At 37.2% G+C, this 25868-nt stretch overlaps 1 protein-coding gene across 7 annotated transcripts in view; it reads right to left on the bottom strand.

Moving 5' to 3' along the window:
- Positions 1-25868, bottom strand: part of LCLAT1 (lysocardiolipin acyltransferase 1) — a 111759-nt gene that overhangs the window by 61546 nt on the left and 24345 nt on the right. For all 7 annotated transcript variants that reach the window (XM_014877406.2, XM_088161076.1, XM_088161077.1 and 4 more), the window contains 2 exons: positions 12340-12508; positions 10003-10201 (listed from right to left, as the gene is read on the bottom strand). In XM_014877406.2, the coding sequence (XP_014732892.1) occupies positions 10003-10201; positions 12340-12504 (364 nt within the window). In that variant the 5' untranslated portion in view covers positions 12505-12508. The remainder of the gene's footprint in view (positions 1-10002; positions 10202-12339; positions 12509-25868) is intronic.

Raw genomic sequence — 25868 nt, 5'->3', positions numbered from 1 at the left:
AATCATTCTTCGCCCTCAGCCCAGACCTTCTGTATGTTTTACATATACAGGACACTACATCTAAATTAGTATATGGAAACCTGTACTGTGCTAAGCCATTTTATTGTGTGGTATCACACATCAGGCCTAAATTATTCAGTCCTTGTGTTCTCATTGCAGCATAGTCTGTAGGCTGAAAGAATGGAAGCAGAAAGCAAAATAAATACTCACTTAAGGAAGCCTGCTGATACTTTCCCAGGTCAGCAGCTCCTTAGGAGTGATTCTGGTCCATAACAAAGGGAATATGGAAAAAACCACCAGATCCCATCCTCTCTCCTACCCTTCTTCATGCAGCACAAGGCTTTAAATTATATCAAAACTTGCACATAAACTCACTCTAGCTATATTCTTCAACAGCACTGTGAGCATCAAATTATAAACACCTTTGGCTACTAACAAAAGATGCTGCTTGGGTGACTTGTACTTTACCTGACTAAATTGCATAAAGCAGAGGATAAAGTACAGTAGTTTCCCATTCCTGCTCTAAGTGGTGGTGTTATATATGGGCTATGAATAATTAAACAGAAGCAGTAATGTAATGATAGTACAATGTCAGCAAGAAGGAGTGGGAAAGGAGTTGGGAGGCATCCAGTTTTTAAAATAAACAACAGGTTTGATTTTCTAACCTTTCCAATAAATAACATCCAGTGTTCTGGAAGAATGTGTCTATCTTTAAGTGTATATCTAATTAGATAAAAGAGTCCTGACTGTTCAAATAGGAAGAGATTATCTAACAGATAGATGACTAAGAGTGAAGAACCTTGGTTTCCTCCCGACTTACCCCTGCACAGCACACTGGGCCAAGCTATTTCACCATCTCTGACAGTGGGAAAATTTCCACATTTGCTCAAGCTTCAAGGCCTCCAGACAACAAAACTGTAAATTCCTGATTTCTATAAAAACCTGGTTCATGCACCAGTTGGGCCAGTGCCTGCTGTTTTCGTGTCTCACCACCCCACCAGTGTCAAGTGGGAAAGGAAACCTCACTTTTGTCTGCCTTTGAGCAAAACTAAAGCAGCTCTTGCTTTGATTTCCAATCCAGTGTGTCTGCATCGTTCTGCTGCAGAAACAACATGTTACAAATCCATGATGTGGGAGCCAAATGGGAATGCGTGGGGAAACAGGAGGAATTAAATAAATCAATGGGCAGAATGAAAGGTTTTGCTAATCAGTAATATTTATGAAAATGCAGCAGAAGGTGGTCCCTTCTCATGTGCAGCCTGCAGGAAGATCTGCTATTCTGTTTAGGTCAACATATTGCTCAACAAAATTAAATATATTTTGTCTCTTTGCACAGCATTTCTGGTTGTCTAAAAGCTCCTGGACAACAGGAATTTTCCTAGCAAAGACAGCATTTACTTGACTGGGGAAAAATGGTTGCCTTTGGATTTGCAGATTCTTACGAGATCATTGATGACAAAAACACAGCAGAGAAACAGCAAAGCTAAAGAAACCATAACAATGCACATCCATTTCTTTGCTAAAATAATCTTCTTATCAGAGCCGACATTTTGGATGACTAACATCGCTTGGAAAGGCATACAAAAAGCATCACACTGCACAGCTCTTGTTCCAAATTGCCAAACAGCAGTGCAAAAACCTGCCAGAGAGAATAGCTAGCCACATTGACCTTTAAATCAACTTTTCAGAGAAAAAATAAACAAGCAGCTTAAAATCTCTAGGAACACAGACATGGTAATGATATGTATCCTATTAGGACATAATTCTGTGCAGGAGAAAAAAGAGCTTGCACAAAAAGAAAAGCTGCTATTGAAATAGAGAGATGTGCTGTACATAAGAATTTCCTTACTGCCTTGGGGATAAAGCAAACTACAGCTTATGCAGGTCGAGAATTTGTAGCATTGTATTAAAAATGCTAGCTCCAAGTCTAAAGCTTTTTAAATTCTAAGACCCTGCTCCTCTATTCTCCTCACCCCAAAATCCTTTAGAAGAAAACAACACTCAAAGTTGAAATTTCCTCAGTGTTTTCATTGTAAAGGTAATTTGGAAATAAGCAGATAGCAAAGATGGATGTGACAATGAACAAAAGAGAGAAAGAGCTGAGTTGTGCCAAAAAAAGTCTTTGTTTGGTTTTGCATCACAATTTTATGCACATAACCTCAGAAATTAGATATCCCCCAAAATGTCACATCTCAAAGAGGGATATTATGGCTGATATTGAAAGCAAACATACACACACACCCCTCAAGAAAATGAGAAAAATGTAAAAAAGAAAACATAGATACCTATGTTTGTTGCTAGTAGCAATGTAACAGAACAATTAATAATACTAAACCCCCTGCAAACAAATTCAATAAATGATTCAAAATTACAGAAACAAGTAGGAAGGTAAAAGGCCTAACTATGAGGTTTGCTATTATATTAATTCATCCTCTCTCTTCTACAAATGGATTATTCACTGGTTTTTCATAGCACTATCTTGGTCAAAAAGAAATGCCTTATTCAGTGTGCCTGCATTCAACAGGGGTCTGGTCCTGATCAGGGCTGTTGAGGCACCAGGGAACCAGACATCCAGGCTTAATAAGGGAAATCACTCAGAAGCTTGATCCCAATGTACACAAATAACTGGGCCCATTAACAGTTTGCTATTCCAAGTGTTTTGCTGCAAAAAATTACCACAAGGCAACAAGGATGCAGTTCTGAATGTCCTCTCTTTCAAAGATTTGTGGGTACTGAAAAGATGCTGGCACACAGAAAATCACACAGGAAGCCAGGGCGTAAAGTTACTGTGCATATACACCATTGAGTTTTAATCAGTATAGACTCACAAGCACATTTCTGCAAATTCAATTAGCATTGGGCATTTTGCTGTTGTTCCTATTTCCTAAATAGTTTTATGTCTAAAATCCCAATGCAAATTAATTTATTTTTTTAATATTTAACATAATGGTTTGAGAGCAGAAACTAGGAAAATAAAGAAAAAAATGCTTCTTGAAACAATCTTCTGAAGTACAATCTCTGATCCTGGCAAGTTTTCTTTAACCATGCTCATTTCCAATAATTTAGTTAATAGGAAAATAATGAATTGAATGATTACTATCTGATTGGTTGAATTCTTTAAGCAAATTATAATATAAACCAAGAGATAAAATTCACCAATACAAATTCACAGTAGTGCTCGTGGTTTTACAGTGAATCATCTGATTCAGTCTATTTGTTAATCTCATTCAATCTGTGAGGTGTCCATTTAAAAACCACCATGCTTTTGCTATTGCCTTGCCCTAACAGACTGAACATGAATCTATATCTGTTTTAAAATTATTTTTACGGTCATGTCCCATTTATGTTCAGATCATACATATATATATATATATATATCCCTACAGAGTCTAACATGCATTCTACAGAAGATTGTCTCTTTCAATGAATATGGAGCCTAACGAACCCTTTTTTCCCTCACTAAAACAATTAACAAACAGCTATGTTAGAAACATTTTCAGATTTTCAAGGTAACTGAAAAAAACCAAAAATATTCTGGTCTTGCTCTGATTAGCTCCCCATAGTTCTCATGAATTTATTTCAGTACCAAATTATTCTAAATTTTATGCTCATTTAAGTAAAATTCAAGTATTAACACCTTCTGCATTTCCTTTGCTCTGCTTCATTCTCTTGTGGAAGAATACAGGATGTGCCAGTACAAACCCCTGCTTTAGCTTACTGTTTATTTAGAACACAATTAGAAGCTTCTTCAAACAAGGTTTGCAGTACAAGATTTCCTTGTCAGTGCAAGAACAATGTTGTCAACAAGCTAGTCAGATACAGTGGCCTAGTCTCACCTGTGAAAAGATCACTTTGGAACTTTCTAGAAAGAATATTCCATTGAAGAATTGGTATCTCTCAGCCAAGGAACACACACAGAGCATGTGAAAACATGTGGGAAAAATTCATTATAGTAGTAGTAAGATAAATGTGTATATAAAACACCCAGAGACAGACCATCTTCTTGGAAAGCATTCTTTCAATATTCAGTGCCTTAATCGTGGTTCAGAAGGATGTTATTTGGACACTTCATATTCGAAAATTCATTTCATTTCCTAAATTATGCAAATTTTATAGAATATGGACAATTATATGATTTACTCTACCATTATACTAGTGCAACTTACAAAATGCTATAAATGTCATTATGGACTATTAAACCTCTTCGGTTACAGTATGCATCTTAAATGTTATTTTGAGTTTTACTTTCAAATTAAATTTTATTTAATTTTATGCACTGTGTAAAATCAGAATAACATAACAGAACATAACATCACTCAAAAGTAAAGCAAACTAAAGCAAAGGCTCTGGGATGGCTGGAAAGTAGCTTTTTCTGATGCATTTTAAAAATACATCAATACAGTGAAACAGCAAGTGAAAACCTAAGCATTAAAAAAGATACAATACATATTTGGAGAAAAGCCCCACGTCACTCCAAAATCTCCAAAGACATGAAGAAAACAAGCTCCAGTTGTGAGACTCAGGAAGAACGAGCAGGCTCTGCCAAAGTGAGAGACTCTCCCAAGGATGCGTCATCTGAACTGCCAGTCAGGCCCTGGGAGAGGTTCTACAATGGAACACCTCTTCCAGAGGCCTGCATCCTCTTCAGAAGCTTCATCTCCTCCATGGAGGACCACGAAAGGAACCCAGCCTGAAGACCTGAGCTGTACAGATGCTGCATAACCCACTGATAACAGCAAAGAATGCAAGCTGGGACAACATGCCAACCTAATTCTGCTCTTATTTGTTCTGTGAGCTCCCCCTCCATTACTTATTGCTTGTAAAATGGGGAGAATGAAAGAAGTTAGCATCTGATCTCACACTTTTGATGTGAATTTTGGAGATGGAAAGGGGTAGAGAACAAATGGAGTCCTTATTATATAGAAAGGATAAGGAACATTTAATGGAACACAGACTTGTTGGCTTTGGTTGTGGGATTTTTTTTCCCTCACAGGATTGGGAGAAACCTATTATGCCTTTCCTGGATGAGACAAGCTGGGAAACAGGCCCCTAAGCTTTTCTTCCCTACAAAAGAAAAAAAAAAAAAAAGAGGAATATAAAGTCACAGCCAACTTAAGCTGCTTCAAAGTAAAAATCATTCACACGTAAAACTTCTTCAAGAGAGTCTTCACCAGGAATAACTGGTGGAGTAACAATTGTGCTTGCCATTAGAGAGCATGCTTTTCAACTTCTACTTTCAAAAACACATAGAATAACAACTCTATGGTAATTAAGCCTGGCAGCTCATAATTGAATTGCTAGAAGACAAAACATCACAGCTCCTCAAAACCCTCAACCTATTTTAATGTAAGATACTTGACACAGGAACTATACTAGAAAGTTGAGTAGGCTACAGTTTTAATTTTTTAACTAATATGCTCTATTGGTAAGAATTTTAATGTAAATCCAGCTATAGATTTGCTTTTGCCTGAGCAAAGAAGCTTTGTGCTGAAGCATTTCCATCCCTACCTATGGAAGTAGTTGTGGCAGCACAAACAATTCCATGCCAATATAAATGTGTACAGGTCCTCCACAGCGTGCTGCTTTAGCTATACCCCAATTGAGTTAAGTGTTAAAATTTTCTAGGCTTAGTGACAACAATATTTTACTTCATGGTAGCTGATCCATCATAGCTGTCGGTGTGCATGCTCTTAGCCTGTGGCAAAGGCAGGATAATTTGAGTTGTTTTGCCCTGCTTCATTGAAAAGCAAGATGACTCAAATTACTTTGAGCTTGCTTCAGGCGAGGCTCGCACACTTGGACAGCTATAATGGATCAACTGACGTGCAGTAGAAGATTGGTGGGACTAAGCCCAGTGCTGAAATAGAGCAAACGTCCTTTTTTTTATCCTCTGGCTCTTAACTTGAGCCTTTGAGAGCTATAACACGTGAGCAAACAGATGAGTGAAAAACGACTAAAAAACTCCCACATCTTGCAATCTTCTCTGAGAGCAATGTTAGCCACAGAATAACTTGAAATCCAGAGATGAAGATCTGGACAGAGTTACTCAGTTATCTCTGCTCCTAACTACTCCAGGCTTGTCAACTTTGCTTATTCTCCTCTTTTTTCTTTTTCATCTTGTCCTTTCTTTACCTGTTCCTGTCCCAGACTATAATTCCCTCCCTTTAGCAGCCTTTTCAAAACAAGGAAGTCTTCAAGATATGTCCATCAGTGCTACCTACATACTTTACATTTTTACACTGAATTAGAATAGTATTTATCTTTTCCATCCTCACTAAGCAAAACTAGAACTAATATTATCTCATGTGGCAGCCATGTACTGACATTAGTCCCTCTAGTTACCCTCTCTCACTTTTCCATACATTTATCTGATAGTGCTCAAATTAAACCCAAATTTCAATTTATTTTTCCCATACATGCTGGGGCATATTTAACCATTAAAATTCCAATATTACTGTAAGCTCATCCAACACATTCAAATTGTCCATCATTAAAGCACATAACTCTTCTCAATGAAGTCTTACTGGTTATCACATGAAAACTTTCACAAATGAATGTATTAAGAAAAATATTAAAACCATTTCCTAGTCATTATCTGGTCATCTCACACTGCCTCGTGTGTTCCTTTGTACCACTGGAACAGTATGTGTTCCATAGCATGTTCTGAACATGACTGCACCATAATCTGTATCCCTTCCCAAACTACTCCTAATCAATTGAGAATAGATGAGAATATTAATTGCTCCTATCTATTACAAGTACTGTAGAGAAATCCTATCATGTCAGACCATGCAGGAAACTGTCAATGCCATTATAAATTCTCCTTGAAAACTGATACTGCAGAATGTGTCAGTAGCTTCTGATGATGTCAGATGAGAAACTGCAGCAACAGCCAAGAGCACAGTAGTGCTCCCTCCAGACGCCAGCTTTGGCAAGATGTACTGAAATGCTGCAAGAATGTTTCTGAAATTGAGATTACTGAAATGTAATATCTCTTTTTGAAAACTTTACTGCACACAATTCATCAAGCCAAAGCTAAAGTTCCAGGAAGAAAGGACCATCTGTTTTGCTTTGGACTTTTTTTAAGGCTCACCTTTAATCAATTTTAAGGTCTTTTTCATACACTGGAATGCGAGGAATTAATAACTTAAGAACTAGATAAATGACTCAATGTGTCTCCTTGAAATAGTGTATCTTCCAATTTTAATTATAATTAACTAGAAAATAACTGCCAACTTGTAATACAGACTCATTAAATCTGATACCTTTACACTTTTAACCTACAAAGGGGGCCACAAGAACTCTGGATCTATTTCCATTCCCAGCTTTGCCCTTCACCTATCATATACGCCACTGGAAAGAGCATAATCTCTCACAGACCTATTTTTACACACAAATGGGAAATTACTTACAACAACAAAAGTGCTATGCTGAATACAGCAAGGCTCTCAGAAACATGGGTATGGAAGGTTTGCATTACAAACCTTATCTTAAACATAATTTTAAATTTAAAGCTTGTTTGAAAAAAAAAGGCACTTGAAAGATCACCAAAAAATTGCACTGAAAGAAGTACAGTATATTCACTCAAATATTTCTGAAACTCAAAGAATGATTATCACTAGGTTAAGATTTAGAAGTTGCATTTCAGCAGTGTATCAAACTTCCCTAATCCTACTATACATCTGACTATGCACAACTAATCCATATAAATATATGAAAAGATAAAACTGAAAGACATGATGAAAGTAGCTCATTGAATTATCACAAATATTATACCTTAAATGATTAACATCTAAAGTATCAATTGCAGATGCAGTGCACTGAAATTATATGGCTTTTACAAACTCATATAATAAAACAATTAGTTAAAATACACAGGACACAAAAAACAAACTCAAAACCTGAATAAACACTTACTAAGGGTCTATCATATAACACAGCATGGCCTAGAGCAATAAGTGGGAGAAATTCTACTGTCACTGATAAGATTTAGGGTTTAGATATCATTCTCTGCAGTGATCCTGCCCCAGCAAACTTCATACAGGTTCATCTTTTTCCATCAATCTTCATTAAATCCAAGAGTCACACTTTCCAACAATCCTCTAATTACACAGACATACAGAATTCCTCATTTTTGTGAGAAAATGCCACCCAAAACACAGCCTGAGACATGCATTTCTAAGACCTCCTTTCAGATATATTATGATAAAACAGAAGCTTATCTTTCAGAATTTTAGGACATCAAATCATGGCCTCACTGAAGGATGCAGTTTAGCTGAACTTCCCTTCTGTGATTAATAACCCAACATTAACAGTTTACTGAAAAATAAGCTATAATTCACAAAATTGCAATCAAAGTCCTCTAAGTCCATGTATTGTGTTGAGTTTTTGGGGATCTGGCATAAAAACAGTGCTTTATAACACTATAAAGTTGACACCAGGTGTCAGCTCTACCACCAGAAATTGTCATCCTGTAATGGAAACAACAAGAGCAAATGTCTGCATGTGTCACCTCTACATCACAAGGTGGAGGATGAGCCCAGAATTCTGTTAGTGGCTTAAGCTGCTACATCAGAACAAAGATGGCATCATGGTCTGATAATACTGACCTGACATGGATCCATCTGCCTGAGTCCACTGATCAAATCTATTAGATGTGCTCAGTTTATGCAGAAAACTGAGAATTGCATTTTAACAAAATCTTTTAAAAAACCAATCTTGAAAGGACTCCTAACATCCTTTCAGGAACCAGATTTTACCAAGCACAGCTTAGCATCCAAGCTCCTGGAGGTGACCTTCCAATTTTATTAAAAGCATTAACAAGGACACATACAAATGTTTGGGTTTTTTTTTAATAACAAAACATATGTTATTTTTGAAGAGAGAAATCTATAAATCTTCCCCATGATACTCCTGATTTCATCTTCTATCACTGCTATAAAAAAGTTGCATATGCAGCTGATTCCAAGACTTCAAAACATCTCTGCTGTATAAGGAAGATATCTAATATGTATTTTCTAATTTCCTGTCACATTAAAAGAGATATGTCTTTTGTCAACTAAAATTGACTTTAATATGTGGCTGTTAGGGGAAAAAAAATCACATTACTCATTGCTGCTGCTATTTAAAGAGCACTAAATGCAACACAATGCAACAGTGAATGCAATCTAATGCAACAGTAGGAGAGCTCCTTAGGATGGAATCCTGCCAAAATTATCTGTTCAGATAAATGGCCTGACAAAAATCAACCATAAATAAGGTTACTCTTTCAACATCATAAAGTTGACGCATATCCTGCCCAAGATAGTTTTGTATGAAACAGCAAATAAATCTAAGAGATAAATAAAATGCAGAGATGCTTTTATTTCAGATAAGTCTGCCTATTTATTCAGAAACCATTTGTGCAACAATCTTTGGACTATCTGAAACAATTTCTCTGAATACGTGCAACTCAGATCTCTTTCTAGCCTACCTCACTATAAATCCTGATGATTTCATATCCTGCACAGAATATTTTGCATAGCCAAGTTCAATTTAAAATTAGTTATTAAAATGAACCATTAACTTTGCAATTGCCTACAGAGCTTTTTTTTTTAATCTTCACAATAGTATACATTGGATAATGAAGAAAGAAGCTTGATGAGAGTATTTGGAATGGGGGGTGAAATAGCACCCAAACCACAATGCTGAAAGAGACTTTGAAAAAACTGAAAATCACTTTTCATCATCCTGAAAAATGCTTTCGGTATGTAAAGCAGAAATATATTTACCTACAAGCAACAGCAGCACATATAGTATCTTAAAAAAGACATGCTTAGGCATGGAGTCCAGGTGTCCTCAGGAGATTTATGGTTTAATCGCTCCACATGCCACATATTTTACACAAGTGCTTTTTTAAATACTGAAACAGAGTTTAAACCTATGTCATTTAGCAGGTTATGAACTGTGCTGGACATAATTTAAGCATACTTTCCTTTCCAATTAAAGGGTTTAGTGACATACCAAATCCCGGAATGCTTTTGAGACTGGATTTGAGACAGATTTTTTCAAGTCTGAGGTAGCTGTATCGCAGCAGGCAGTTCCACAGGAACATCCAGTCCATTCGTGTGCGATGGTTCATGATAATGACACTCCTTTCTCCAGGAACAAACCCATCTCCAGTGACAACCACCTTGGCACCACACACCATTTCCAGCAAGGCCTAGAAATAGTATCTCAGTATTATGGCTTTACTCCCAGAAGAAAAGCATCATCCCATTAGCAATAAAAATTAATTTGAATTATATAATTGCACTTATTCACTCACATTACAACTGGTAAACAAACTTCTGTTTTCTAATAAAGCAACCAGCTTTTCTGCAGGAATAGCTGTTTAATGGAAGAAGAAACAACAATTGAGCAGCACTTCTTAAAAAGCACTCTATGCCCATCACTGCATTAAACTTACCTTTCCCTGGCTTTCCAGGAATACCATCATGTAGGAATATAAGTGAGTCAGTATAGATTATAACTTGGTAGGTAACCTAAGGAGAGACTGGTTGCACAAATATCTATTGCCCCTAAGGTCAGGGTCACTGGCAGCACACTGTCCAATGCAGTCAGCACAAAAAAAGAAACCAGCAAAATACCATTGGACCTCTACAGACTTTAATATAAAAACACCTTCAAATTATCTCCTTACCCTCTCTTCCCCATTCTTCCTCAAAGAAAAGAAGAAACACTGGGGATTTAAACAGAGCTCTAGAAAGTGAAACAACTTCTGTTCATATTCCTGCCAACTCTGTGTGTGCTTAGTACAAGCCAAACTAAACTGAAATAGTTAAGATCCACCTCACTGTCCTCTGCTGATTCTCCTAGAAAGGAAGTAAAATGTGATAGCAGAGTGAAGAAGGTGAAAATTTCTTACAACACAGAGGTCAGGGTCAGAGTTTCCCTGGTGGAGTCCAACTGGTACAAAAGCACTTTATTGTCTGGAGACACAAACCAAGAACCTGCTTCTCCAGACTGAGAATGCAGTGAGTGTAAAGATAGAAAACTAAGACAGACAAGGTTTGAGCCTCAAAATGGTTGGATGCAAAAACTTTGTAGACTCCTTTCCTGAACCTAAGTCCCCAAGATTCTCAAAAGACAATACTTTTCACAATGATGTTAAAATTATTTTGGTCTAGCTCTAGTATGGGCTAAAAATCAAACTTCTAGACTGAAAAAGTTATCACAAACTAGTTTTAATAACCTGGAATTATAAAGTCCAGGCAACTGATCGAAGAAAAGATCAGTATTGGATTTTGGGGAGTTTGAAATGATAAAAAATTTGAAGACAAACAGAGAAAGAGTTATTTTGTGACAGTATCAGTACTCAGTTAAATTTCATCATGACAAGAAATAACAATCTATTTCCTTTACTGGTGATTGCATAGGCCTTCCTAATTTTACTACATTTAGTAATGATAAAAACTACAGAAGTTTTAGAATAAGAAACAGCTGAGGCGCTTTCAAAACTCACAAGGCAGAAACAGCAAAAGCAGAAACTATTTGATATGCAATAAGGATAAAACCTCCTTTATGACACAAGATTCACACTTCTGCACACCAATATGGCATTTTACTTCAGAATAAGTTAAACAAATCTCTAATGGTCTAGAGGAACAAAGTCCTCCAGTTTTCAGAGAACGGAAGTAGAGACAGATCCCATGCACATTGCCTTTCCTTTGGAACAATTCAGGGAAGAGCTTTGTTATTGATTTCCAGACTCATATAGCTGTAAAGTTGATGCACTATGAGGAATAGCTCCTTTCTAGGGGAAGTTCTTCTTTTTTCACATGAAAACATTCATTTCTAATCCAACTACAAGGGCTAAGTTCTAAAAAGATTAAGTAACAGAACAGTGAAGGTTGACAACCATGTACCAGACAGTGGAAAATTTCCTAATACAATGCTTGGAGCACAGTCCAAAGAAAGAGTTTACAAGACAACTCATTTAGGAAATTTACAGTTTAACAAAACTTCCTTCTGTTTACTAGAGTTTCATCTACTCCTCTCTGCATCTGACTGACGCTGGATGAACATGTCACAAAAAGGCCTTTTCAAGCATAAAATTAACACACAGCAGTAGCTGATACATAAATTAAACCGTGAAAGAAGAGGGGGACTGTAAATAGGCACACAGTTTCCAACACTGAGCTAAACCCTAAGTCTCCACAGATAGTAAGTGTACAGGTCCTGTTTAGACAGAAGCATAATCAGCTTTAAAAACTCTAAAACAAAATCCAAAGTGTTGGTGAACAAGCTAAATTGTGGCATTATGGACCGTTGTCCAGACCTGGATTATGTGCCACTTACCACAGGGAGTGTGAGCCAAGTGGCCACAATGCAGTCGGTGATCCAGCGGTACCAGGCTGGCGAGATAAACATCAAAGGCAGAAAAGGGCCCAGCATGAATATACTTCCAAAGAAGCTTCCCAAGAATAGTGCAAGTGCAAAGTACATCCCCTTCCATGACACCATGGCTCTGAAAAACAGGGTTGGCATTACGTTAGAGAGACAAACTGAAAGTAATTATGCAATTCTTCAAGTCTGCAAGGCCAGTCTGAGGTTATATTCCTCCTTTTTACCACAACTAACAGCACAGCACAACAGTAAATACAACCAAAATGTTCCTCTTCCCCAGCAGCAGTAAGAGAAGGACTTTATAAACACAGTGATTTGTAAGGTGAATTGGGATATTAAAGGGGCCATAAAACTATCAGCTTCATCATAATAACCTCCCATTACTACAATATGTAGTTCCACTCAAAAACCTTCAGCAAGCTATTTTTATTATCCAAAGGTACAAAAGGGATATATAAGAGAACACCAGCTACATTAAACTTTTTTTGCCATTATTTCTGTCTGTAGTGAAATACTAATGTTACTCTGTTCTAAAGACAGGAAACTTTGATCTTCTATTTCTCCATTCCATTTCTTCTTGCTAAACACAGCGTTGCAGAAACTCATCCTCCCCATCTAACAAGGCTCTATGTGTGACCTCCCTCACAAACCACTCAAACCTGGCAAGACTGACCAGCCCTTTCAAACATCAGTTCCCTTTTCACCCCAACAAGGCAGCCAAGCAGAAGCTGAACCCTCCCGGCCCACCCTAGCTTAGAAAACCTCATCAGTTTTTGATGTCTGCTGAACAAACTGCCCTTATCAGTTATTTTCCAACTTGCTGCACCAAAAAGCCAATAGCCTGTGTTTTTTAAGGCATAGTCTAGACTTGAAATATTTCAGTGTCTGTGCTATCAGCTACACTGTCTTATTATAAATTGAAATGTACAGTACACTGAGCTCCTTAATGCATTATGGCAGAACACTCAGCAGTCCTCCAAGCATTTGTAACAGTTACAAGCTTTCACAATTTAGCAACTACTACCAGCTATGACAAAGCAAATGTGGAAATATCAATTCTCTAAATTAGGGCCTAAAAATAGACTGTTTTCATCTATTTAGGACTCAGCCAATTGTTTATAAAATCAAAGGTTAAGCAGAAGTCACTTTTTAGTCACTTTACTGAATTCCTTCTTTTGACAGGCTATTTTAGAAATTATAAGAGCTCAGATAGACAGGATTTCAGGACAAGAAAAACAGGAAGCTGGTGGGTTTAATTTTAAAATGAGCAATGGAAAAGCAATCCATTAAGCCTTGTGTATTGTAACATACGTGATTTATCTCAAGCATTTTTTGTACAATGTCCACAGCAATGATGTTTGCACAGCAAAGTACTTGACAGTCAAGAAATGGCAATGCTAGGGTTGCTAGGAGATGAAATTTGCTTCTGCTACTTCATGTTGACAAGTAACAAGAAAGTAGCTCTACTTCTAGGTTTAAACAATTTCCTAAACTGTATGGTATTTGGAGGAAGGCCGAGACAAGAGGCCATGCAAATTTTTAATGCAAGAAGGATATACAGGAAGCTGTATTAACTCACTTCTGCAGCATAGTAAAAGAAGCAACACTAAATACAAATGTTTCCTGATAGCTGTATCAGAAAGATTTTGATACAATGAAATTTGAATTCAAACAAATACATATTATTTATATCCTGGAGTAAAGATCTCTCTCTTTTCTGCTAAAAGCAGGAACTAAACAACCATGTCTGCACATACGCAATGCAAGGATCAATTCTGACACATTAGGGGATCCTTGAAGAGTAACGCCCTGAAGGAAATGTTCCACCTGACTTTTTCTATTTGTTATTGTAAACTTCTGTAGGGGAAGTCCAAGATAAAGGCAGAAGAGGACAAAAAAACACCAAAACAAAAATCCAGAAAAAACCAGGAACCAACAGAAAAGGGGGTTGGGGGGAATTATTAGTGGCAGCAAGACCAGAAGAAAAAGCCTTCTCTTGACATCAAGATTCAACACCTACTGCAAAAGGCAGCAGACAATTTAAATTCTATGTGCTTGATCTAAACAGGCATTTTTTTGAGGAACAAGTGTATCCAAACAACTATAAACAGCTTTAAGACAGGTAAAACTCACTAGCAGACACAGAACAGGCATTTGTTAGGCTTTAGCCAGCTGCTCTGTCCTCTGTGAGGTCCTCAGAGCCATCAGTCAGACACAGTGACATTTGCCAGACAGACACCACGGCTCCAAAAGGCTGCCAAGACAACAGGGATGGAGGACATGCTCCAGTTCCAAACACCTGACTGCTGCACACAGGTACCCCAGAGCTACTGAGAGGAGACATTGCTCTGTCATCCTTCTAGACTCTTAGAAAAACAATGTAGATCACTTATTTAGAGGCTGTCCTTTTCACAGATTACACTGGTCCTTCCCTCAAATTGTTACACACAACCAAAGATTTATGGAAAAAAATCTTGCTGTATTTTCTGTGAAAGACTGTCTCATAAATGCTTTTTTGTTTGTTTGTTTTAGATGAAAGTATCTGAGCAATGGAAACGACCTGAGGAAGTTCTGAATTTCCTTTTCTTCAACCAGCACTAAGTAGTACTTTCTTTTACATTCCAATGTATACATTATAAGTTATAGTGCATTCCACTGGGGTAAACATTGAGGTGTTTATTTCTAGACACAAAAGATACTGTGTGTGTTTTCAACTGATGTCATTTATCACTCTTAAAGCCACATTTTTAGTGTGATAAATACTGCATTTTGCTTATTGCTTCTACATAACACATTATATATCTTTACACATATATTTATCTAGAGTAACAGATAGACTTTGTCTCTGAATTACCTCCACCATAACGAAGGAGAAAAAGGGAGAAAGTTTCAGCAGATCCAACTGGGAGTGCAGGGCACAAGTTTGTATGGGTTGAGGATGTAGGGCTGGCACACAGCTGGGCCAGGCCAGGCTCTGCACACCTGGACTGTTCTACCCATTTACCATTCCAAACACCTACCACCAAAGACAGAAGGGAACTGGCTATTTTCATCCTTTTGCACTCCTCAGCCCTTCAATACCTACCTTAGAAATGAACTGTCTCTAAGATATGTCAGCCATCCCAAATCTAATAACTTCATTCAACAAGTAACAGCTACAAATCAATGCAAAATACATGCCTGCAACATGAGTAAAATACAGCCAAAGGAGTACTTAATGAGGACTTGGAAAATGACCTAAAACAAATGTGAAAAATCTCAAAACAAAGAAAATTGGAGCTGACTCATGTCAGAGATGAGGTACACAAGAAATGAACTACAGGATTCGACAGGAATAGGATGAAAGCATTTCCAAAGTACAGAAGTATTCTCTTACTGCTGCTGACAACTCTCTTTCTAAGGCAACAATCTCCCTTAGCACGTAGCCTTTTCACTTCTTAAAGCCACTTTCCATTAGCTGTGTGGGTCAGAGCTGGGGGAAGACAGTCAAAATTATTTTGCAATTCAGACTGAAAGCTGCAAACAGTGATAAAGACAGCACCCTCATACTGGGCTTGTAATTCTTCATCTGTTTTGTGGCAGAACTCCAAGTTATTGGGGTACTGTACTTTACATGTTCTTGTTGCCACAGCAGAAGGAAAACATGCTCTGTCTCCAGGTAACTGGAAACAATAATTCTTTAAATACAATTTTCCTTTCTATTTCAGTTAATTTGAAAAATTCTTGCCTACAAGAGGAGAAAATAGTTTCCCCCCAAAAAAATTTAAACTTAATTTTTATTAGAATATTCACTTGAAATTATTTTGATATTCTATGCAAACAAAACATTTGCATAGTAACATAAAGCAAAGGTACCTTCCGTGATCGGATTTTGGCTTGTTTTATTTAACATCTAAATGCTTTTATTGAAGGTATAACTGAAATCACAGACAAGCCACAGCTTGTTGTGATGATGATTTCAAAAAGTTTTAAACAGACTGTTTCTCTACAACAATAATGTTCTTCATAACTGCTTCTATGGCTTGTAAATGAACAAAGGATGCAAAATAAGTTTATCTAATAAGAAACAAAAAAGTTCTGAACTTTAAGGTCTAGAAGTCTCAGCATAGTCAAGACTCAACCACCTTTCCTTAACAGCTCCCAGCTAATACAAAGTGCTTGTACAAACAGATTAATTCATCTTCCAGGCTCAATGTGAAACAAGATTCTAACCTCAGCATAGCATTGAGCAATACTACCTGAAAAACAGTGCCAGTTGCCTGATAACAAGAGAAATTTTCAAGCCCTTAGTAACTACAAAGTGAGCAAATCAGGTTTTATTACACCATTCAAAAAAATTAAGAAATGCTCTTCAGTGCCAATAAAACAACAGTGGATGATTACTGGTCAGCACGTTTCCATTCAATCAGCATGGGCAATAAAACTGTTCATTAGTCTTCAAACCTGAATGGGAAATACTAGGCACTGGATTTAATGCTTCTTCCAGTCAATTACCAGTAGAAAAGGTAAACATCTTCAATTAAAATCAAGCAGAAACACAGACAGGCAGTGATGCCTCTTCACAAACAGTTCTGCAAAGAAAGCCAGCACTTAACTACAAACTGACTTAACTTCTGCATTTTCTCCAAGCAGGGCAAGTGAAACAGGTGAGCTGGAAATTCCAGCTCCATGTTCAATTTTGCATTTGGAAACATAATTCCGAAATCAGAAGATACCATTTTCACAACAATTTTTAAAATCTTTGATCTGGGTGCCATGAATTGAAGTTCCAGGAGGTGGTCAACAGGGGAGCTAAGTTTACTTACTACTTACGTGTCCATTAAACAAACCAGCAAATGAATGACCCAAACTTTCACTTGTTTATTGGTTTAAGTTACTAAACAAAATCATCTAGACCAGAGAGCAGGCAGACTGACAACCCTTCTCAGCTTTAGTGATGCAAATGAGAGGCCTGAGCAGCTGTCCCAGCAACAAAACATCAGCCAAGCAAAGCTGCACTGGAAATTACACATTCTAGCAGAATGTTTCAAGTCCAGCAAAATCACCACGTTTTTCTATTTGAGCATTTTATGGTTTCCTTCCATAACAGAATTTCAAAGGAAATTTTTATCAATTCTTGCACCCAGAGCAAGAAGCATGGTATTTATAAAGAAACTTGCTCACAGCAGGTTAGTGTAGACTGACTCAGCTCTATTTCCAGATCTACGACTCAAGTCATCCCTTTGATCACATAACTTCTCACTTGTGCCTCAGTTAAAAGAACTGCAGAAACAGAAGTGGTTCCAGGGGAAGCAATGGCAGGAGGAAGATGAATTATTAATTGCAGAGACAGTCACTATAATCAGAAGTTCACGTAACACAGGCAGGAAGCTCCATCAGTCTCCACAGAACTCTTCAGGAGTTACATTTTATTTCTGATTCTTCTCTTGGGCACTTCAGTATTTTAAGGAACATTCAAATATGGCACAGATCACTATCACTGAAAAAATATGTGAAGAAACAGGCACCTGGCCACTAAAACGACTTCTTTTTTCTACAATTATTGCATTTAAAAAGCTTAAGATATACATGCATCATAAAACAATATAGGATAGGGCAATAAAAGGTAATTATCATCACAAGCCACACCACTGACAGTATAAGCAGATATTAGCTTACACATGCACAAAATAAAAAGTACAAAACTTAATGAGGAATTTCTGCAAATATTACAAATAAAATATGATTATTGCTGCATCTTACAATTTATTATCTCTTTTATTTGCCATGACTTAATCTGACTATTACGATTCAATAAAAATTTAATAGAATATTGAATTTGCTCTTCCAAGTAATTGTGTCTTCCCAAATGCAAAAATGCTGGCTGAGATCCTTTGCAGTACAGCCTTTAGATACTGTAAGCAGGTAATTCAGTCAGGGTACAGACATCAAATCAGTCTGATGCTTTTTCACTCTTGTTTACCTGTTCTATTTCTACTGTTGCTCCAGACAACCATTAGACCAATAAAGCTTGAATGAAAGCATGAGCTAAGGTATTTGAAATAATTTGTAAAAGGGTATCATGCAATAGCTACAACTGCTTCCTAAAAAAAAAAAAAAAAAAAAAAAGAAACAATGATTTATGGCAAAGTAGCTTGCTTTTATTCCTTACTATAATCAGAAAATCTAGATGAATTGACAAATTTGCTGTAGGAAGAACTGCACAAGAACTTTTACTCCCAAAAGCTACCTCATTTTTTTTTGTTATGCATATTGCACAGACACAAATAATTCTGAATTATTTCTCCATGGCTTTCCATGCATAGAGTTGTGCTCTGCACTATCCATCAACCTGCTGGGGCCCCACAAACACGTATTAAACAACAACCAATATAAATACAGTGCCCTGGCTGACAAGTCATCAAGAAAAGGTTTGGCAGATGAAAAAGAGCTGCTGTATTCCTCCCCTCCTGTCTTTAAATAAAACAGACAAACAAACAAAAACCAAACATAACCTTGCAATGAACGTGGAGCAGTGTCAGTTTTAGGGGTTTATTAAGTACTTTATAGAAAACCTGCAGGTCAGCTCAAGGCCATCTCTTTTTCAAAAAACTTATTTGAGGTCAACAGCTGGCAAATCTGATTCCTTTGGTTTTCAAAGTCTACAGCAGACCAAAAAGCTGACCAACATTGATGGATAACAAATCCAAATGAAAATTATGAAAAACAGATAAAATATTCCACTTTGTAATTGGAGATGTTACAAACAAACCAATAAATCAATTTCTTTTCCCCTGCATAAGAGCACCCCAACACTTTAGTTCAGAGCTATTCTTGGTGGGAAAGGGAAACATTTATAATTTCAGAAGTATCTATTTCACAATAAAATCCTCAGTGGGGAAACAAATAAAGGACCTCATGCTGAAGAACAGTTACTCAAATAGAAAACTAGTAATTTCAGAGGAGTATCCCTAAATCTCTACCACTGGCACTGAACTAAAAATCACTCCAAGAGAAGGAGATACCCATGAAACTTATAATGCCTTTTTTGCCCTCATCAGGACAGAATTTTCTCATCAGGTTAACAACTCAGAAGAAATAAATAAAAGTTATACGAACAAAACTCATGCAGCATAGGAAACGCACCACGACAGTAACAGCATCGTACCTTATGCTCACTCTTATTATTCAGAGAGTGTAATTATGAAAACAAAGAGGGGGATTGTAAAAGCAGACTTTCAGAGGCCTTAAGCAAGTTATCCAACTCAGAAAAGGTTCCTCTGATAGCTCTGTATTTGTGACCATCCTCTACAAAAACCTCTCTGTTTTAAAACAGAATATATTAACCCAAATAATTCCTCCTTTTCCAGCTATAATATATGCTGCAAATGGATTTGATTCTGGATGGGTAATATTGCAGTGTGGTTTGGTTTTCTTACCCAATGTAGCTTTGTTCTTTTTAAGCATCTTTTATACTGTGACAGGCATCACCTACAGAGCAACAACAATTGTTAAACAACTTTATTCCTTTTCTCAGTAGCACATTATATTCTGCAAAAGTTCAGCAGGCCCCATGCTAAAAATCCCAACAGCAAACTTACTGAAGCCAGTGACTTTCCACCTAAAATCAGTTACAAGATCAGATTATGGATTTTATCTACTCTCAGAATTATTAAATGACTGAAGAGAAAGACTCGATACTTATCTTTATATGCCCACGATGGAAGTGATTCTGGCTTAAGAGTACTTAGGTGAGAGATGGAGAAGAGCACTTATAGACAAATTTATGTCACTATTTTTAAAATAATAATAAAGATAAATTGCTATTATCAATGGAATATAATTCTGCCAAGCCTCTGAGTCTCTGCAACCGCCTCAGGCTTATAAAAATCTATTTCCAAGACAAATATCAAAGAAAAAAAACCATTTGCAAATAACACTAAAAATGTTCTAGCCGTTTAATTGGAAAATTCCATTTGAGAACTTGAAATTTTGCAGGGCTGCCTTTGTGTCAGGAGTACACAACACTCTGAAGCATACTTACACATCAGCAAGTATCACAGGTTTATAACAACTTTAAAAGTCACATAAATTATAGTTTTCTAGTGAGCTGTGCTTACAGGCTGGCTGCTTTCCAAGGTAAGCACAGAACAAACAATAGATGGATTACCTGGCAGGCTCCAAAGCAAAAGAAGAAAAATGCAGCAGTTCTGCAGAAAATTTATAAACGTTTCATTCCCACTGAAAGCAGCAGAAGAGAGTTTATTTGCATTTGCTTCATTTCTGGACATGAAATCCTGTTTTCAATATATTATGTTTTGGTGTAGTTCAATATCCAAAGCACAGTCAAAACCCATGAGTTGCCAAACTACCGTCCCACTATTAACTAACAGCATTTCTGCTTCGGGACCTTACTGCCAGAGATGAAGATCTGCTGTGCTTTTCAGTCTTCTACACAGCAGTCTTCACATCTCGTTTGCAAAGCTCACCAGTAGGACCAGTCAACAGCATATCTGGCTATTTCTAGGATTACATTACAAACCACTGCTAAGAAGGGAAGCTTTAACCCCATCTTAAGCTTTTGTAATTTCCTCGTTTCATCAGCTACAGTGGGAAGCTTTTCTCTCCCGACAGGACTCCAAAGGGATGTCCTCACAGGTGGACTGAGGGCTTCAAAGCCACTTTTAGCACAGCATTTCAGGATGTAAACCATCAGTATTGTGCTGTGCCTGGGAAGATGCACAACTGAGTTCGTCCATCTGTACTTGCACTAATGAAGCTCTGTGGCTCAGCAGGGCTTCCCACGGCAGCAGCCTAATACCCCTGCTTCCAGAGCTATTGAATCTGATTCTGTAAAACATTTTTATTCAGACTTAAATGCTCTCAAAGCCAGAAAATGTCTCATCAGTACAGTACAATAAAGCAACTCATGTTTCTTGTTAAAGCAGAATGGCTTTGGTCCCTCAAACACCTACAAAGATTTAAGTGATCATTTCATTCTGACTTGTAAATTTTTTGGCACTTAGATGCAATGGATCCAGGGCTATTGACAAATGAGTTACAAAATGTTTTGCATGAGCATTTATCAAGGTCATTTTAGCCTAAAACAAAATACCAGCATAAAGAAGCTAAATAAAGTAATTCAATGCAGAGACAACCAGGGAAGTTTATCTGCCAGGCTTATGCAATACTTTACTAAGCTGCCAGAAGACAAACAGGGAAAAAAAGCATCATCTAAGACAATGATTTTCAGCTTTTTACCCTTTTATTATGCAAAATAGTACCTCATTTGAAACAAAAACTCACGTTTCTAATAAAGTTTGCCAGAACTGAAAGGAGCTTATAAAAATGATTAGAAGTGGTCTAATAGGTGCTGCATTTCATCACAAAGACCAAGTCAATGTACAGTAAGAATGAGCTTCAAGTCAGCTGCAAACACATTCGGCAGCTGCAGATGCTTTAGACAGACAAGCGGTGGCAGACACAGAGATCCTAGTTAATCCAAGAACAAAGTATCCATTAAATAATTACACAACAGCAAGTGACCTAGTCAGGGAAAACAACCTATTACAGCTACTCAGGGACTTCTAGATTTTACACATGTGAGCAATGCTCTGGCTTAACAAGAGCTATTAGGAAAAAAGAGGGGAAGAAGGAAAGCCTGCAAGAGCTACAGATAAAGAGCCTCTCAACAACATCTGGGGCATTGTTACAGACCAAGTGATCCTCCTTCCAGTCTCTGACTCAGTACCATTGATGTTGCTACAAAAGTGCCTTAGAAGATGAAAAGTGATAGGGGAAAGAAACAAAAAGAACAACTTTTAAAAGGCCACTGAAGCAAAAAAAAAAAAAAAATTGAATCATTCAGAAAAACTACACTGCTCATACCTGGAGAATGAAAGGCCAAAAGATAAATAATACCATGACCTACATCAAAGCTATCATGTGGAAGATAAAGGAAACAAGTGACAAGGCAGAATAGTAATAGTTTGGAGAAGGTTATTTCTTGGTATCCCCTTTCCCCCTTAAAATAAATATTAAAAAGTAATCAAAGAGGAAATGCAAGGAGTCAATCTTTGCACTAGATAAATCTTATCCAAAAAAAGAAAATACTGTCCAAATCTGGCTGTGCAGGTCATGCTACCAGAAATATCTAAATCAAGAATCTTCTCACAGCAGCTCTTATAGTCACAACACACATTTAACATCAGCCACTTCTAGACTTTTCTTGAGGGCCAGAAAGATTTAATGATATACCAATCCATTTCAAGGATTTTTCTTCCTTGTTTTTCTCCTTTTCTCTTTTGCTACCAGAATCTTGAAGTCCTAGTATTGTCTCAGTTACTTCCACGTGGGAACATACCCTGGTGTGTGCCTCCCCTTTTACCAAAGGCCCTGACCCTTCAGGAAAAAGATTATACAAAAACACAGAATTTCTGGAAAGAATTTGCTCTTTTTGATTAGCACAGTAATATCACAGAAACAAGCAAGAACTTACCTTCAAGACAGAAAACACGCTCGTTAGTAACTGGGCAACTAACTAAGGATGTATGTGAGAAAGCAAGCACATCTTTCTAGCTGCATTCATAGAAAGATTCTCAAATGTAACCACAGCTCTTAAAATGCTTTTAATGAGACCATTGCAATGCACATTGAGGAAGTGATTGGTATTTTTATTGGGGAAATTATAAATTATGGACTTGCCAAAAATAGTTGGTTACAACATTCCACTTCCCTCTCTTCTTCATCAGGTTGAAGCTTCTCTCCCTGTGTTGTCTGCTGAAACTCTCAGAGTATTTTCAAATAATCAAAGGACAGTATGCTTTTATTTACTCTGACACTTTGCATTCAAACATAACAGCCTCAAGAAAATTACTCTACCTCAGGTATGACTGCAAGGCATGCTCAAGTTAAGAAAAAACATCACAAGCACAGGTACAAAGTTAACCAAAGAAATGCCAGCATTAAAAATAAGAGCATCGACTATGAAATATTCTAATGTTCCAGAGTTAAGTAATGTTTTTTATCTAGGCAGGGAAGAGACAACTATATTCTCCTATACTGGGATGTTCAGCTCTGAAATATTCTTGTTGCCAGCAAGACCATCAAAACCAGCTTGAGAAACAAGAGCAAGAATAGTGATAACAAATGATGCAACACAGAGATCAAACACCTGAAATTACACAGTATCACTTGGAGCCTATTAAAGCCATTTGTTTATGCTAACATAAGTAAATACATGGGAACTACTTAGAGAAACTGTAGTTATATAATCTTCATCAAATAAGAGACAGGAAAATTGTTCCAACCCTTTACTAGAATGTTATGAATTAATTAACTGGCAGCTGGGTTAACCTGCTCTTTCCCAGAGGCACAAACCCAAGACACCACACAGGGATGCCACTTTCCAAGATCACGGGCAGAATGAATAGTATGGGAATTTCTGTTCTAGTGGAGGCACCAAATGAAGCTAACTCATTCCAATGTCTTAACTCCTACTGAGCAGGGTTTTACACCTAATTCTCCACAATGGCACTGAAACAAGAGCTCCAGTGACAAGCAAGGTCTTGCTCTTCATAGCTCTGACTTCCTCCCTCAGCAGGCCCACCTTGAACAGTGGCTGAGGGAGTGGCATCTCTGAAAAGCCTAGCTGTGACTGTTAAGCTGAAAAATCCAACTTCCACAAGAGAACATATGCAGACACTTCTGAGTGCTTCCACTCCTAACACTAAATATGAGTTCTTATATATAATTTGGTCTGAATTTATACAGGAGCACAGGCTTCCATGAGTGTAGCTCTTAATACGTAGACGGCCTTAAAAGTTCTCTTAGAAATGCACAAAGCATTGTATTGTTTTATTTAAAGATAAATAATGCATTTTTCATAGTTCCAGTAAAAGATAAAAGTGTGCAACTTCTACTGGTATCTACAAATACGCTGTGAGAAAAATCCCTGGCAGTTACAGTATCAGTGATATACTTGGACTAACACAAATAATTTAGACAAAATAAGGCACTAATTTCTCAAGGCTAAAACATATAAATATAAATTTTATGCGAAGTTCCTTAACATTCAAAACTTTATTCTCACACAAATCATTTTCACCTGCTGCTGCTGCTATTGCAGATGAAGAGCTGGAGAGAGAGGACAGAAAGAACCAAAACAACACAGTGTTGGGAATGAAGGAACACACTGTCAAAGGGGAAGCCTAGAGCTATTGGAAAGCCCTGTACTCCAGTGAAGCAAGGCAATACAACATGCCTTCTAACAAAGCCAATTTGAAACCAATTACAACCCAGAAGATTAATGTACTGACTCGGGTGTGGATGAGCCTGAGTTTTCCACCGCCCATATTTCTCAAGAATCCTTGTCTAACTTGTGGAAGGAGGGGTAGAGCTGCTTAGAATTTTCAAAATGCAGGAGGAGAAAATTTGAAAACAACTTGAGGAAACATGGATTCCTGCTGAGCACATAGTTTTTCAACAACAGCCAAGATTTATTATACTGAAAATTTTTTCCAACATAGATACAAGTTACAACAGTGTGTGCTTCCTTTCCAATTCAGCCACAGCTGAACATTTCATTGAATCATTACAGTAAGAAAAGAAGCTTTCACAACAACTTTAAGAAGCTCTCTTCTGTTGGGATCGAACAGATATATTATTAAAGCAATGCCCGTAAGAGGAATCAACCATTGGACGAAGTGATGTCAAGGATTGCTGGGCAATTAAATCCAATTATTAACGTCGACATATTGATGAGAACTTCAGAACAGAGTATTGAGGAAAATAAACTGAAGACAAATGCTCATGAAATTATTCTTTGAGTCTTTACTTTCCCTCTGCCCTGGATCTGAATATTAAGAAATGCAAACAATCCTCTTCATCGATATTGTAAGAAGTTTTATGAGCAATGCATACAGTAAATTCAGTTTCAAATAATGATATTATTAGCATATCAAAGTTTTATTTGTTTGTTTGGGGGTTTTAGCTATAGAGAAATGGAAACAGACAAAAAAGTGACACCTTTGAGAATTTCTGCTACAGAAGGTAAGCTAGCAATAGTGATCAAATCCAGCATTTTTAGATCTTCCCGTCACCTTCACTAGTTTAACAATATGACAATTAAGCACCCTTTTCAAAGAGAAATACATAACCCAATGCAATACAAAGCCAGTGAAATAACACAGCCATATGAACTCTGTTGGGAAGCAGCTGGCTGGTCAAACAGCACGTGGGTAGCCCTCATTAGTCCCAGTGTGTGCTGCTCTTTGATTTGTTTCCATCAGGCAAAGGATGCCGACGTAAAGGTACAGCTGGTTCTTTGAAAGGAATATCATTAAGGGATAAAAATAAAAACTCAAGAGCATCAAGGTCTCATTACAGAACAATCCATTTTCTAACATCAGATGAAAATTCTCTATTTTTTCCTTACAGAAAGGAAAACGTTTTTTGTAGAAGTGTTTGCAAGAATTTTTTGTACAAGTGTTTACTAAGTATTT

This window comes from Sturnus vulgaris, chromosome 3 (assembly GCF_052056855.1).
Source record: "Sturnus vulgaris isolate bStuVul1 chromosome 3, bStuVul1.hap1, whole genome shotgun sequence".
Classification (NCBI taxonomy): Eukaryota; Metazoa; Chordata; class Aves; order Passeriformes; family Sturnidae; genus Sturnus; species Sturnus vulgaris.
The sequence above is the reverse complement of the archived record's forward strand: the minus strand, read 5'-3'. Positions and strand labels throughout refer to the sequence as shown.